General features: G+C 53.8%; 1 protein-coding gene across 1 annotated transcript in view; it reads left to right on the forward strand.

The window, feature by feature from the left end:
• OGDHL (oxoglutarate dehydrogenase L) overlaps positions 1-16,294 on the forward strand; it is a 43,285-nt gene that overhangs the window by 11,468 nt on the left and 15,523 nt on the right. The window contains 12 exon segments of the mRNA XM_070751896.1: positions 431-476; positions 478-578; positions 3,771-3,861; positions 5,251-5,430; positions 6,206-6,334; positions 7,032-7,211; positions 9,431-9,451; positions 9,453-9,556; positions 9,718-9,757; positions 11,003-11,053; positions 11,056-11,107; positions 14,350-14,476. Coding sequence (XP_070607997.1) covers positions 431-476; positions 478-578; positions 3,771-3,861; positions 5,251-5,430; positions 6,206-6,334; positions 7,032-7,211; positions 9,431-9,451; positions 9,453-9,556; positions 9,718-9,757; positions 11,003-11,053; positions 11,056-11,107; positions 14,350-14,476 — 1,122 coding nt within the window.

Below are 16,294 nucleotides of genomic sequence, written 5' to 3' on the forward strand. Positions count from 1 at the left end.
GCATGTCACAGGGAGGTTTTGCTTATTTATCTTTCTGGAAGTGGGGGAGGGGGAGCCCCCACCCGCACAATCTCTGGTGATGAACAGCAGGCGGAGGGGGAGGGGGAGGGGGAGGAGGAGGAGGAGGGGGGGGAGGAGGAGGAGGGGGAGGAGGAGGAGGAGGAGGGGGAGGAGGAGGAGGAGGAGGAGGGGGGAGGAGGGAGGCCTTTCTTGGTGGGTCTGGTCTGTCTACAGGAAGGACAGGCTCCTTCCTTCACGGGGGGATTCTCTCTGCGTGTGTGTGGGAGGGGGGGGATTCTGACCCTGCCTGCCTCCCCCCCTCGCTCACTTGTGGCTGACCCACAGCTGCGCAATGCCCTGGCGTTCAGGGGCAGTTTCTAAGGTTGTGACGCTGTCCGCAGCAACAGAGTTTGCTCTTCCGCTTCCCCAGGTTTGAGGACTTCCTGGCTCGGAAGTGGTCATCAGAGAAGCGCTTCGGGCTTGGAGGGGTGCGAGGTCATGATCCCGGCTCTCAAGACGATCATTGACAAGTCCAGCGAGATGGGGACGGAGTACGTCATCATGGGCATGCCCCACAGGTAGCGGGACCCCTCCTCTCCTCCCACCCCCGAACATTCCCTCCCGGGGATTGGGGCCTCACTTCTGCCCCTAGGCCTGGGCTGCAGAGTGCCCATAGGAGCCGTGGGGGCCCAGGGGGTTGGAGCGGGGGCTGCAGAACTATCCCTGCTGGCTGCCGGCAGTTCAGCCCCGACTGGGTCCAGGTTGAGCCTTCCATCCTTCAGTCCTTCCCAGGACCCAGATGATCAGAGGGGCGAGAGGCTGCAAACCACTTGGGGGGAGGGGGGGGCTGCAAAGCACCATGAAGAGGGAAGGCAAGTGCTATTGCTGCGAGGCTCAAGCCCCCACCCTGGCATCGGGAGCACATCACAGCTACGTATCGACAGCGAACGGATCTCTTAGCAATAGCACTTATATGCCCCTTCGTGATGCTTTACGGCCCTCTCTCAGCGGTTTACAGAGAGTCAGCCTCTTGCCCCCAACACCAGACTGACCTTGGAAGGGTGGAAGGCTGAGACATGCTTGAGCCTGGTGGGATTCGAACTGGAGTGAGGAGTGAGTTAGCCTGCAATGCTGCATTCTAGCCACTGTACCACTACGGCTCTAGATAATAGAGATAGATAAATGGATGGATGGATATAGATGATATAGGTAGATAGATAGGTAGGTAGGTAGGTAGGTAGATAGATGGATATAGATGATATAGATAGATAGATAGATAGATAGATAGATAGATAGATAGATAGATAGATAGATGGATGGATATACAGTGATCCCCCGATCATTGCCAGGGTTCCGTTCCAGGACCCCCCGCAATGAGCGGGTTTTCGCGAAGTAGCGCTGCGGAAGTAAAAACACCATCTGCGCATGCGCAGATGGTGTTTTTACTTCCCAGCAGCGAGGAGCCGAAGATTGGGGTTTCCCCGCCGCCCACGCAAACTCCTCGCTGCTGCCGCGCCCCGCCGCTCGCCCGCCCTGAAAGAGAAAGCCCCCCCAGGCCGGCTCCGATCCCCCCAGGCCGGCTCCGATCCCCCAGGCCGGCTCCGATCGTTTTAAAACAGGCGCGCTGTTCTCCGCTGACTCCTAAAGCGGGGAAGTTCGCCAGGAGTCAGCGGAGAACGGCGCGCCTGTTTTAAAACGATCGGAGCCGGCCTGGGGGGGCTTTCCAGCGACCCCCGAGCCCGGGTTGGGGGCTCAGGGGTCGCTGGAAAGCCCCCCCAGGCCGGCTCCGATCGTTTTAAAACAGGCACGCCGTTCTCCGCTGACTCCTGGTGAACTTCCCGGGCGAAGGGCGAAGGGCGGGCGAGCGGCGAAGGGCGGGTGGCCGGGCGAAGGGCGGGTGAGCGGCGAAGGGCGGGTGGCCGGGCGAACGGCGGGCGAGCGGGTGCTGGGGGGGGGCTTCGCCCTCCCGCCAGCAAGAGGGGGAAGACCCAGGGAAGCCGCCCAACAGCTGATCTGCCCGGCGCCATCTACGCATGCGTGCCCATAGAAAAAAAGGGCACGCATGCGCAGATGGTGTTTTGACTTCCGGGTTCAAAAATCGCAAATTAGCCTGTTCGCAATGGTCGGGGACGCAATAACCGGGGGATCACTGTAGATGATATAGATAGATAGATAGATAGATAGATAGATAGATAGATAGATAGATAGATAGATAGATAGATAGATAGATAGATAGATGGCAATAGCCCTTATACGCCACTTCACAGGGCTTTCCAGCTCTCCGTAAGTGGTTTACAGAATCAGCCTCTTCTCCCCAACAATCCGGGTTCCAATTTTACCGACCTCGGAAGGACGGAAGACACAAAGAGTTGTCAATCTAATCTTGTGTAGCTTCTTCTCTGGCAATATGACACTGCTAACCATCGAGCATACAAACCGTTTGCCAGTCCAGTTCTTGAGTACCGCTCACCTGTCTGGACCCGTATCGGACACTAAAGGCAACTGAGCGAGTGTGAGAGGCTTCGTGGGACCCTCCCTCTGCTCCTCCGCTCACAGCAGAAGACCTCCTGCCACCAGACTTGGAATCTTGGACTCGGACAACTTAGAACAACGTCACCTTCGAACCGATCTGAATGTAGTTCATGAAATCATCTGCCGCAATGTCCTACCTGTCGATGAATACTTCACCTCCAACCACAACAACACAGGAGCACACCATGGATACACACTTTGTGTAAACTACTGCAAACGTGACTGCAGAAAACACGACTTCCGCAACAGAGGGACCAATGCCTGGAACTCTCTCCCGGGCTCTGTGGTTTCTCCCCCAAACCCCCAAAACCTTTAGCCTCAGCCTGTCCCCGGTCGGCCTCACCCTCTCGCCCCCTGAGTCTTAACAGAGAGGGTCAGCCTTAGCGGTCCAGATAATACATGGATAAAGAGCACACCAGATGCATTTATCTGCACCTGCTTGGCTTTTGTTTGTGTTTGTACCTGTACACCTTCTCCCTTGTCCATGTTGGGGACCAGTAAGGGAAATGACATTTCTGGACAAGAAGATGGCATTGCAGGTCGGGAGAATTCATCCATTTCGCTTTCCATAAACGAGACCAATCCTCCCCTTCCCTCAGTGTCTCTGCAGACTCTCCACCCTTCTCCTCCAGAAATCACCTGGATCCTCTTGCCTTCTTCTCTGAAAACGTTTCGCTCCTCACCCAAGAATCGTATTTATGGAGAAGCACCGTTGGCTCATGGCAGCTGATAGCTAGGAAATTCCAGGTTTACGTGGAATATTATTCCTGATTTTCCTTCAGGGTGTCGCCCTCTTTGCACCAAATCCATTCTGCTGCCAAGACCATTTCTCTCCCCTTGGTCTTCTTTTCTTAGGACCTCCTATCGTTTCTTTTCATCTTTTGCTTTACCGTGAATGTAAATTAAAGTTTGCAGTAATTTTAACATTTAAATGCTGTTGCCTGCTGTTTCCCCCCCCAATTCTCTTGTCCACAGTCGAGTCCTTCCGCTTATTTTCTGTTGATAAGTGGTCTGCTAATTTCAGCATTTTCTCTTATTTTTCAAAACAGTTCTGCTGACGTTTAGGTGGGGTATAAATACAGAGATAATGGGAAGGGATCAGGGAGAGAAACAGTAACATTCTAAACCGTGATACAGGGCACTGACCACTGATCTTGGCCATCGGTTATGTGGGTGTAGGTTTGTTGTTTTTTACCCCGTGTGATTTATTTCGGATGGTTTTTTCCCCCTCCCCCCAGAGGAAGACTGAATGTCTTGGCAAATGTTATTCGAAAAGAACTTGAGCAAATATTTTGTCAATTCGACCCAAAACTTGAAGCAGCTGATGAGGTAAGAAAATATCCTTCAACTTTTCCAAATATTGTTGGCTGCAATTGCTTGTCTTGGTCAAACTGGGATGTGGTTATTCAATCTTCCATAAAAGCTAAAGTGACCATTTGCTTAATTAATTTTGATGCTCTGCCGTGTTACTGAACAATAATTGCTTACATTGGATATTAAATAGTTTTTGAATTTTAAATGAAGAACCTTCTTGGATGAGAAACAAAATGTCTTCAAGGAAAAACAAAGTCCAGTTGCCTCTTGGAAAAGCTCCTTTGGGGTCAGGACGTGGTGCATTTCTTTTGAAGTGGCCTTCTGTGACCCCTGTGAATATGAAACTGTTGTACCGAAGGGTGGGATGATCCACGAATAGAGAAAGCAGAGCCACCAGAAAGCCACCAGAGAGACACGCAGAAAACCCTGTGGTCTCCCCTAACTCCTACTATTCACCTGGAGTTTTCCACACCTATTCTGGAAGTATTATCGATTATTTTGCTGTTGGGCAATTCTCAAATTTTAATTATTTATTATATTGAATTGGAAGGGACCTTGTAGGTCATCTAGTCCACCACCCTCTGCTCAAGCAGGAATACCTGCGCTATTTCAGACGAATGTCCACCTTATCTCCCCTTGAAAGTCTCAAATGTTGCAGCTCCCGCAACCTCCGCAGGCAACTTCTGTTCCACTGGTTGACCACTCTCACCGTCAGAAGGTTCCTCCTTATTTCCAGGTGGAATCTCTCCTTGGTCAGCTTCCATCCGTTGTTCCTTGTCTGGCCTTCTGGTGCTCTGGAGAACAGCCTGCCCCCCCTTCCTCCTCCTCTCCGGGGCAGCCCTTCAAGTATGGGAACAGACTGCTCTCCTGTCTCTCCCCTGGTCCTTCTCTTTGCTGGACTGTCCAGGCCCAGTTCCTCCAGCCGCTCTTCTTCGTATGGTTTAGTCTCCAGTCCCTGTCATCCTCCTGGCTGCTGCTGTCCTCTCCACTTCCTCTAGAGTCTCGGGGTCTCTTTTGTGGTGTGGTGACCAGAACTGTGGTCTAACTGGGGCTTTGTAGAGGGGTGTGAGTGGCTCCTTTGATCTAGATAGTATCCCTCTAGTGATGCAACTTAATGGGTCACGTAAACACCCTCCTCCTAGGATTGAACTCACTTATGAAATAATAAAGACCCAGAGCAGCTCAAGGAAGCTGCAGACCTTGAAGGGGGGTTTTCTTTCCCCCCAAGGGGCGAACTGGACTTTCCGGTTTTCCCCTTGAAGACGTTTCTCTCCTTTGCTGATTGGACAACGATGGGCAAATAAGTCAGAGTTTAGGCACAGGAATCATTGCGTAACATTCTGCCCATCAGCCCTGGGACGAGCACATGCTTTCATTAACATTCCTAATTTCTGACCGCCCAAGGGGTCTGGAGACGTGAAGTACCACTTGGGGATGTATCACGAGCGAATCAACCGAGTGACCAACAAGAAGATCACCCTGTCGCTGGTGGCCAACCCCTCTCATTTGGAAGCGGTGGATCCCGTGGTCCAGGGCAAAACCAAGGCTGAGCAGTTCTACCGAGGGGATACCGAGGGCAGAAAGGTGAGTTTGCCTGAGTCGCTTCGGTCCAGGCTCATTTGGGCTCCCGTTGAATTTATGGAAGGCAGGCGGGAAACCACCAGGGGTCCATTTATTTGACTTACATGCCGGCCAGTCCCACAGGACTCAGGGCGGACAGTCCGTACAAGCGGTGAGGGCACCCAAACTATGTCCGCCATGCCATGCCGTCATTGCGCAACCTAGAGGGGTCAGGGACGACTGGCGGTGGAGCAATTCTATGCCGGGTAGCTCAAGAGAGGGCGGAGGGAATTGCAGTGGGCCTTGTCTCCCTGGCCTCTCTTGAGTTGCCCGGCCTTGAGTGGTTCCACGGCACGTGGGCCCCGCAGCGAGTTGGCCAGGGGCAGTCAGCCACCGTGGGAGACAGCCCTCTTACCACCGGGAGAGAAGCTGGGTGAGCTCCAGAGTCTGGCCCCAGGACAGGGAGGGCGCTCAGGGCCAGGAAGCCCTTCAGGGTCATCCGTGGAAACGCAAATATATCTTCCTTCCAGAATCGCTGCAGCGGCCCACATCTCTCCAGGCCCACCTGCTCTCTTTTCGGAGCTGCTCTGGGTTGGAGGCGCGAAGGAGCTCCGGGGGGGGGGCAGCTTTGAAAGCCTTGCAGTAGCCCTTAAAGAAACGTCCAAGCAACGGCTCCCCCTTCGCAGATCCTCTTCCAATGCGCTGGCACCACCTTCGTGATCAAAGCGTTTGTGCCTGTGGGTGAGGGGCCTTGGTGGGTGACGGTGTGTTATTATTTCTTGAACCCATCACGACGTAGGTGATGTCTATTCTTCTGCATGGAGATGCAGCCTTTGCTGGTCAAGGAGTGGTCTACGAAACTTTCCACCTGAGTGATCTCCCGCCGTACACCACCAATGGCACCATCCACGTTGTGGTCAACAACCAGGTACGAGGCAGAGGCTGCCCCGGAGCCTTTGAGTGGCTCCCTCCTCTTTCATTGGCTCTTCTTGGGGCGACTGCGACGGATGACAGAACCTATGCAGCCCTTGGTCCCGCACAAAGCCGAATTCTTCTATGGCAGAAAAATATATAGGTGAAGGTCCGGTTAACTAGAGTTGCAACCCCCCCCCCAACACATTTGGGAATTTGGCTCCCTCCCCGCCCCTCCCTCCCTCCCCCTCCCTCCCCCTCTCTTAAAGGCCAGAGTCACTAGACAAAATAATACTGGGTTGCATGTGCAGGTTAACCCTGAATTGAAAGCAAGGCCATCACGCGTGTTCAAGCTGATCTTGAATGGCCACGGACTGCGTAGGTTTTGTTCCCCTCGTCTCTTCTGCTCACTGGAAATGTTGTTAAATTGAAAACAATGTCATGACGTCACAGAAGTCAGTCCCCAAACCCTTAAACCTCAGAGCCTTTGACGATCCCAGCGGAAGGCGGTCTCTGCCATTCAGTTTGTGGTCTTTGGGCCTGGTGGTTCCCTTGCAGGCGTTTCACGACCCAGCTAGGTAGTGTCACCAGTGGGCCGGTTGGATCACGGCCTCTGTTTGGCAACGGAATGGCGGCAGGCAAAAGGGCAGCGGGGAGAGTCCCCTGGAGGAGCACTGCAGCCACTCGGCTCACCCGTTTATCTCGCCTTTCAGATTGGCTTTACTACGGACCCGCGGATGGCCCGGTCCTCTCCGTACCCGACCGATGTGGCCCGGGTGGTGAATGCGCCCATCTTCCACGTGAACGCGGATGACCCAGAAGCAGTGATGTACGTCTGCAGTGTGGCTGCCGAGTGGAGGAACACTTTTAACAAAGACGTGGTCATCGATCTGGTGAGGTCCGGGTGGGTGCACAGAAACCTTCCCCCTCCCTTGAAGCAGAGCCCCTGGAAGCAGCCCCTTCCTCGCAAGAGCCTCTCTTCTGCTGGTGCTGCCAAGGAGAGGTCTCCTGGGGGAAGAGAGGCCCCCGGTGCCCCCAGGCCCTGAGACCTCCCTCAGAGAACCTCTGGGAGCCCCTTTCCCACACACACACACCCCAGGAAGGAAACACACAAACACACACACACCGGGAGCCACAAAACCTGGGTGGGCGTGGCCAACACGATGTCACTCACTCCCGCCCAGTCACATGACACACACAAAAACCATTCTCTCCCCCTCCCTGCCCTCCCTTTCTGTACCTCTGTGTCTCTGACCCTCTCTCCCCCCCTCTGTGTATCACTCGGAGACTCTCTCTCTTTCCCCCTCTGAGTGTGTGGGTGACTGCCCCCCTCCTCCCCCTCCCACCTCCTCTGGCAGCCCCCTGGCCAGCTGTGGGCATGCGTGGGGAGACCCTCCTCCAGTGAGCGCCAGAGTGCAGTGCAGGCACATGCCGGGGTGGGTGGGTGGGCGCTCACGTAAGGACGCAGCTTCCCTCCGGCCCTCCCGCACCCCCACAGCAACTCCTCGGCTGAGCGCGGAAGGCGCAAACTCCAGCCTTAAGCAGCAGGAAGCGGAGGCTGCCTCACGTGCAGTGGGGGGGCAGGGACACTGCGCTCTCTCGCGACCCCCCCTCCTCCCTCTGGCCCGGCTGCGGTTGAGCCAGGAGGGAGGGCCAGCGCTCAGGAAAGGTGAACGCGGGTTGGGCAGCGTCTCACTCAAGGAGGGTCTCCCCACGCATGGGCAGGCTCCCCCCCCCCACATCCAGGCCAGGGGGTCACGAGAGGAGGAGGAGGAGGAGGAGGGTGCAGGAGCCTTCGTGCCACACTTGCCCATTAGGCCGCCTTCGCTTCCTGCCGCTTCGGGCTGGGCTCCAGAAAAGGAACAAGAGGGGGGAGGGGGGAGGGGGGAGGCCAACCCGTGAAGGGGCCGGGAGCCGCGACACAGAGAGAGAGAGAGACTGGGAGCCGCCTGTGGCTGCAGAGCTGAGGGCTGCCAACCCCTGTCTTGGCCTCCTCCTCCAATTCTCCATGGAAAGTGTCCCGAATGCGAAACAGTCTGGATCAGCTGACCGTTTCCCTTAAATGCTTGTAGATGTCGATGACCACAGGTGGCTGTGATTGGATGCTCCTCTCTGCAGGGAACCAAAGGAATCTTTCTCCTCTTTAACTCTTGCTGACCATTCATATTTTGAGAGCGACAAAGGGCAGGCGATGGCTGGAGGTGATGGCTGGATTGGTGGCACCCACCTCCCCCCCCCCTGCCTCGCTCCTCCGCTCTCCACCCGCCTCCCACCCCGGCCTTTATGATTATGCCACTGGGTGCGCTCCTCCTTTGCCGTTGTTTGCTCTGTGGCTGTGTCATTTCTGTTCTGTTCCTCTTCGTTTTTTACGACCTCCCTTTAGCCTTCCTGGCTGTTGGCCCTACAGGAAGACAGGGGCCAAATAATTTTAAGAAATAAATAAATATATACATATCAATAATTCATAGTTGAATAAGTCTGAGCACCATTTTACATGGGAAATGGTTTTTTTAAAAAGACATCGGAAAAGCAAGGAAGGATTTCTCTGCTCTGTTTAGAGCCCTGGTGGTGCAGTGGTCAGAGTGCAGGACTGCAGGCTCCTTCTGCTGATCGCTGGCTGCCAGCAGTTTGTCAGATCGAATCTCAGCAGGCTCCAGGTTGACTCAGCCTTCCCTCCTTCCGAGGTGGGTCAAAGGAGGACCCAGATTGTTGTGGGCGAGAGGCTGACTCTCTGTAAACCGCTTAGAGAGGGCTGTCCAAGCACAACCAAAATAGTCCAGTCGCCCCTTGAAAAACCACCTTTAGGGTGACCCAGAAGACTTCTTTCGGATTTATCCTGATGAAAAGCCAGTTGTGTGTGCATGGCTTGGTGGGCATGGCAGGGGAAGGGTACTGCAAGACCTCCACTCCCTCCACGCTCCTGGGGGGAAGGGTCTTACGAGAACCTTCACTCCCTCCCAATCTGGGGCCACCCCAGGAGGGTGTTTTGCTGATTCTCCAGACTACTGAAGAGGTCCACCGTAGGTTCTCTGAACTACTCAAAACGTCCCCAGCCGGTTCTCCAGAACGTGCTCCGGGACCTTCTGGATTTCTCCCCTGCTTCCCTCTGCAGGTTTGTTACCGAAGACGAGGCCCATAACGAGATGGACGAGCCCATGTTCACTCAGCCCCTGATGTACAAGCAGATTTCAAAGCAGGTGCCAGTGCTGAAGAAGTATGCGGACCCAGCTGATTGCCGGTGGGGGTGGTCACGCTGCAAGAGTTTGAGGTAGAAGACCGTGGCAGTGGGGGGCGGGCGGGTGTTGTGGGCCAGGAGCGTTTGCTGGTAGGGTGGTCAATCTGCAAAGACTTCGAGGTAGAAGACCGTGGCAGTGGGGGGCGGGCGGGTGTTGTGGCCAGGAGCATTGCCGGTGGGGTGGTCACTCTGCAAGACTTCGAGGTAGAAGACCGTGGCAGTGGGGGCGGGCGGGTGGTTGTGGCCAGGAGCATTGCCGGTGGGGTGGTCCACTCTGCAAGAGTTTGAGGTAGAAGACCGTGGCGGTGGGTGGGAAATGGCGGAAAACTTCTAAGTCCATTAAAAACAAAGTAACATTTGAACGTTTAGCAGTGTTAAGCAAAACAGGAGCCATGGCCAGTAGTCATGACGAGTGAATAATAACCAGAAAGGTGAAAAGCAAATCAGGGACCAGGGATGGAAGATTTGATGGGTTTCAGTGTCATTGGAAGCAAGGCCAGATCACGGGGACCCACCACCACCCAGGGGCGTGGGTGCCCTACACAGCTGTTCTCCTGGAGAGCTTTGTTCGTGGTGAGGAAGGGGGATGGAGGGGACAATGGGGGGGGGATGTCCTGAAGAGACGTCAGGTGTGAGCCCATTGGTCAAGTGAGGACTTCAGTTTTAGAATACAGCGGTGAACCCTGAATCATGGTTAGCACAGCCACACCCTTCGGAAGGCTTCTTCCCTCGCGGGGTCCCCTACGAAGGGAGGGAGAGCCCTTCCCAAGCATCCAGGCCTCCCTTCAGCGTGGCTGCGGTTGAGGGCCCTCTGAAGTCTGGACATGGGGTTCAAATGCCCCAAGGGTTCCCCTAGAGAACTGTGAATGTGGGTCCTTTGCTGGGACATGGCTCTCTGAGGAATATCCAAGATGTGGTTTGCAGAGGGCTCTGGTGTGTGTTTGTGGGGAGGCAGTCGTGCACATTTGAGAAATCAGAGGATGGTTGGGTAGACGTGTGTTGGCCACCCAAGGATGGTCCTTCCTTCTGCTGCTGCCGAGAACTGCGGCTGATCCTCGTTTGCTGTTGTGAGGCAGCCTAGGACTGGGGTTTACCGGCTTCTAGATGCACCACATTGGGAAAGTTAGGGTTACACCTGTAGAGGCAAGGTGGACGTCGTGTCCTTAGAGTATATTAAATTAGTCTTGTGGCTTAGATTCATTTGGAAGTGATGTGGTGTCTCCTTCCCCCCTACTGGTTGGGACGCGTCTCAGATTCCCTTGTGGACCATATTTAAGCTGCTTCAAGGAGGCCGTCTGCCTTTTTCAAGAGGAGGCCAAAGAGGGAAGATGCAGAAGGGGAGTCAAAGGTGGATTCTGGACAAGGGTTGGCTGAATTCTCTGACCAAAGCCACTCACTCCAGTCTGTGGTTTCTCCTCCCCCCCCCCCCCCCCCCCTGGGACTCTACAGGAAGAGATTGCCAAGTACGATAAGATCTGTGAAGAAGCTTACACCAGGTCCCAAAGACAACAAGATTCTCCACATTAAACCACTGGCTGGATTCTCCTTGGCCAGGTAACCGGACGGTTGGCATTTGTGTTGAGATACTAATCGTGTTTCACTATTCCCCCCCCCCCCGCCCCCCCAGCCCCCCCCCCAAATGTGGCTAATGTCTCCACACTTTAAAATAATGTGTTTTGACTGGTTAAATATTATAATTGTTGCGGTAATCAAGGGTATCAACGTGTGAAACATGTAAAAAAGGGGGGCAAAATCCCCCCTATTTATGGGTGCCCACTTGACACACACACAAACACACACACACGCACTCTCCAGCAACCTTTGTGGTGGTGACAGCTTTCCTATTATCATTCTCTAACCGTCCCTACATCTGTCCCCCTGGGGGCCTCTTCAAATGTTAAATGTACAAGGCAGAAGCTGTTGGCAGGGGAAGCCGAAAGGGGAAACGGGGCCCCCCACCCAAAAGAGCCCCTCCCCTACGAAAGGGGGCGAGAACTCCTCCCGTCTCCCAGCCTGAAAGTGGTCTGTCGCCTCCATAGAAATCATCAAGCGTTGGGTGGGCTATATGTCCCAGAATTTAAAACATTGACGCAAGAGGTGGAGAGGCCCGTTCTCAGGCCAGGTCTCCGGGCCCTGGAAGTTGAAAGGACAGAATTAACTTTCTTTCTTCTTGGGAACAGAGGGACAGCATGCAAATCCAATCAACAAACAAACAAATAGGACAAACCCACATTTGGAGGTGGGAGGTGGGGGAAAAAAGTTCAATTTAGGGTTCTGCTCTCTAGATAGCTTTGTTATTATAGAAATGGCCAGTATATCTATTAAAAGTTAAGGTTGTATGTTATCACCTTATTGTCACGCTTGTCTCAGCTTTTAGGCATTTAGGAAAGATTAAACCAACAGAGTTGGAAGGGACCTTGTAGGTCACCTAGTCCAAACCCCCTCCCCCCTCGGCCCATCCAAGCAGGAGACCCTCTACTACTCCTGACAGGTGTCAGTCCAGTCTCTTCCTGAAAGCGTCCAGCGATGAAGCCCCCACGACTTCCGAGGGGCAACTTCTGTTCCCTGGATTGATGGTTCTCACCGTCAGGAAATGTCTCTTTATTTCCAGATTGAATCTCTCTTTGGTCAGTTTCCATCCGTTATTCCTTGTCTGGCCTTCAAAAGTGCTTTGGAAAACAGCCTGACCCCCTTCCTCCTCTCTGGGGCAGCCCCTCAAGCATTGCAAGGCCCGCTATCCTGTCTCCCCTGGTCCTTATGCCCAGTTTCCTGTAACCCTTCTTCACGTTCTAGGTCCTCCGGTCCCCTCATCATGCAGATTGCTCTTCTCTGCACTGACCAGAACTGGATGTGGTATTCCAGATGTGGTCTTACTAAGGCTTAGAGATTGGCATTAGTATGTCACATTGTCGTGATTGTATCCCTCTGTTAATGCAGTTTAGGCTTTTCTGGCTGCTGCTGCTGCTGCACAGTGCGGGGTCACACTTAGGAGCTTGTCCACCACGACTCCAAGGTCCCTCTCACAGTTAGAAACATTGAAGCTGGTTTCTCCCCAGTCCGTATTTGCACTTTCGGTTTTTCTTGCCTCCGTGTAAGTCTACGTTGAATCTCATTTCGGTAGATAGGGCCCCGGATTCAGGCCTGTTCAAGGTCCACCTGGCTCTTGAGCCCAGGGGTCTCAGCTATTCCTGCCAGCTTCGTATCATCTGTACATTTGGTTTCCCTGACTTGAAGCCGTTTGTGAAGATACTGAAGAGCACTGGGTGTAAGACGAAGCCTTTGTGGTGCCCCACCGCTTGCTTCTCTCCATGTAAACGTAGGACCATCAAGGACTACTCGTTAAGGTTACGGCTTATCATCCAGTGGTGAGTCCATCCGGTGGTGAAGCTAGCCATCCCACTTTTTTGTAGCTGACCAAGAGGTAGGTGGTGGTCTACTCTGTCAAATGCCTTGCAGAAGTCTAGGTCCATTATGTCCACAGTATTTTGCTGGTCTACTAATTTAGTCACTATGTTGAAGAATGAAGTAAGGTTGGTTTGGCATGGCCTGCTTTGGACAAACCTGTTGCCGACTGCTAGTTACCGTTTCCAGAACCTTCCTGGGCATTGATGTCAGGCTGATGGGTCGGCAGTTTTCCTTTGTGGCAAAAGGCAAACGTTTACTAAAAGCCAAGTGGGTCATTGCAGCCTCAGCAAAACCCGGTTCTGAGGATTCTCGCATAAACCCAGTTACTTTCTCTTCTCCCAGCCCCTCCCCCACCGCTTTGGTCATCTTTGTGCGATGTCCAATCAGGTTCAAGCCAGTTGTTTTGGTAACAGTGCTAAAGTTTGGTGCCTGTTCAGTGGGCGGGCTCCCTGCGTTCCTCTGCCTGTGTCCTTGGATGGTTCAGCCCCCTCCCCCCCCCTCCCCCCGTGGCCTCTGGTTGGCCCTTCTGGTTCCTGACACCTCCCCCTCCCTCTATCCCCCTCCCCCACGTTCTTTGTGACAGGCAGCCATCAAAGCAACGCAGGATGGCCGGTGGGATCCAGTGCTCTCCTTTTGCCCTCTGCACCTTTCCTCCCCTCCCCCCCCTCCCCCTTCCCTTATCTCCACCATGGTTTTGGTTTCTCTTTTTATTTCTGCATTTTTGATAAACTAATACAAATTTGAACTCCGGTTTTAGAAGTTGGCAGGTGGGATGTCTGGACTCCAATGCTGGATTTACAGACCGGTCCCAGCAGTCCGAAAGAAGACTGGGACAGCCCCCATGACTTGACAGTGAAATACCAAGACAGCTCTAAGCTCATAAACACCGGGAGTGTTCGCAGAGTTGGGTGGGATCTGAAGTGGTGGGAAGAGGAGAAGATGGAGGGAGTGCAGTGCCCCCCCTCCCCCGTGTCCCTCTCTCCACCACTTCCGGTTTCATCCAGCAGCCCCCCTCCCCCCCCAGCTCTGCTCCGACTGAGGACGAAGCTGTGGCATCCGTTTTTCTTTTGGCCTGGGAGCCACGACACAAACGGGCCCTGGGGATTTGACACCCTTCGAACCTGCAACCGCTGAGGAAAATGGACCGGTGGAAGGGCTCGCCTGCAGGGACGTTTAAAGAAGGGACTGGACACTTGTCCGGGCTAGCCTAGGGCCTCTTGCTTGGGCAGGGGGTTGGACTAGAAGACCTCCAAGGTCCCTTCCAACTCTGCCCTTGGGTTTTTTCCTTTTTGCTGCGATTCCTCCATTGGCTTTCAGAGGGGGGGGGGGCGGAGAGAGGAGACTCCAGGGTTTTTCATGCTGTTCCAAATGTCTCTCTCTCTGTTTTCCAGGGTTTTTTAACCTGGATGGCGAACCCAAGAGCATGACCTGCCCCCCCACAGGCATCTCTGAGGAGCTGCTGACCCATATTGGCCACGTTGCCAGCTCTGTGCCCCTGGAAGGCTTCAAAATCCACGGAGGTGAGGAACCGCCCCCTTCCCTTCCCCATGGCTGGGGCTCAGACCCCGTTGCAGCAGCCACGTGGTGGTTTTCCAAAGTGGGAGCATCCCCACCCCTCAACTCCACTCCTCTCACCACCTCCATTTGAATCTGAACGTCAGGGTGCTGAACTGAACTGCAACCACCAGGAAGAAGCTGTGGGCAAACATCTCCTTGGAATTAGCGCTCGCTCAACAGCGAAGGAAGCCAAAAGGCAGCAGAGGAAACACAGCTGCAGCAGATGTTCTTACGGGCCGTAAACACAAGTCTTGTGCCTTTTACAGCGGAGCTCAGTGTTCCTGCCTCCCCCCAAGCGAACGGGCAGAGCTAAAAGGCAAAAAATAATGTCTTGCATGGTGGGCTATTTAGGAAAAGGAGAAAGAAGAAGTAAGCCGGAGGGGCAGGATGGTGGAGGGAATCATCTCTGCCTTTAAAAAGCCTCTGCTTCCGCGGGTTCTCCTCACCACTGACCGCCTTGTCCAAGGGGTCAACTTTCCCATGTTCCACATCTTTGTGTCTCTAGCCATGCTGCGAAGGCCTAAAAACAAATTATTCAGTCAGCTGGCTATGTTTTATTTTATATTTTCCCCTTCCTCTGAGATGGATCCACAGGAGGTTTGGGCAATTAAAACCCCCCAGGAGCCTTGATTGCTGCAGTGCTGGCAATGATATTGTCCGAGTGGCCGTCAGCCGGCAAAAACGGTCCCACTGAGGCCCCAGCAAGGCCTTGGGAGGCAGCCGTGCGTACGAAGCAGCTCTGCAGGGGCTGGAAAGTTCCATAGCTGAATATTTGGTTAAACCCAGACAGGCACTTATGGGGTTGGGCTCCCCTCCCCTCCCGGTTCCGCATCATGACGGTGGTGCGCATTTCCCCTGCCACGTCACGTGAAGCACCCGGAAGTGACCCTCTGCGCATGCCCCAGAAGCCCTTATGCATGGGCAGAGGGTGGGGGGTTGCAAGCCACGGTGACCAGAGGACCCCATTGGGCAGCAGGGGACCGCTGGTCATGGCTTTCCAGTTTAGCCAGTGGCGGCCCAATTTCTGCTACTGGTTCTAAAGAAACCGCCCCTGGACCGTCTGCTTGCTACTTCATGGGTTTGTTTCCAGTTTTGAAGAGGCAATTGGACTGGTTTGATTTTAGTTTATCCGATGTACCAGAGTTGAAACTGTCGGTTTTGCAACAAAGCGAAATCTTGTTTTGTTTCATGGATATTGAGCCTTAACATACCATATTTTTTCTGAGTATAAGAGGCCCCCTCAGTTTTGGGGAGGAAATAAGGGGGCCAGTCCACCCGGCTGGCGTCCTCCGTCCGTCCCGTTCAGCCTCAGCATATGTTCCAACCCTCCGGTTAGGCCTGGAAAGAAGCCAGAGCAGAGTTAGGCTGCAAAAACCCCTTCTTCAGAGGGAGCAGGGAAAAACGTGGGGCACCTAGTTATGGCTGGGGGGGGGAAAGCTTCCCCAATGGGCCCCCTCCCCCCTTATACACCTCGGAGGATGAGACGCACCCAAACGGTCAGGAAGGGGCACCTCCCTTCTCTGCAAAATACGGTAAGTGTGGGACAGAGCCTTCGCCTCCGTTGAGAAATGTCACAAATCCAGCAAATCTTTCATTCTTCCATGAACAAAGTGCAGAATATGCTTTTTTCTTGTTGATAAGTATTTTTGCCAGCATTTTGTTGCTTATTTCATGAATAACAGAATTTAAAATAAAGAAATGTAGGCATTTAAATCAAACAGCCAGAGGTTAAAAATGGTAACTCAACTGAGAGATGGATGCTAAGTTGTTTTGGGGAAG

Source organism: Erythrolamprus reginae, chromosome 5 (assembly GCF_031021105.1).
Source record: "Erythrolamprus reginae isolate rEryReg1 chromosome 5, rEryReg1.hap1, whole genome shotgun sequence".
Classification (NCBI taxonomy): domain Eukaryota; kingdom Metazoa; phylum Chordata; class Lepidosauria; order Squamata; family Dipsadidae; genus Erythrolamprus; species Erythrolamprus reginae.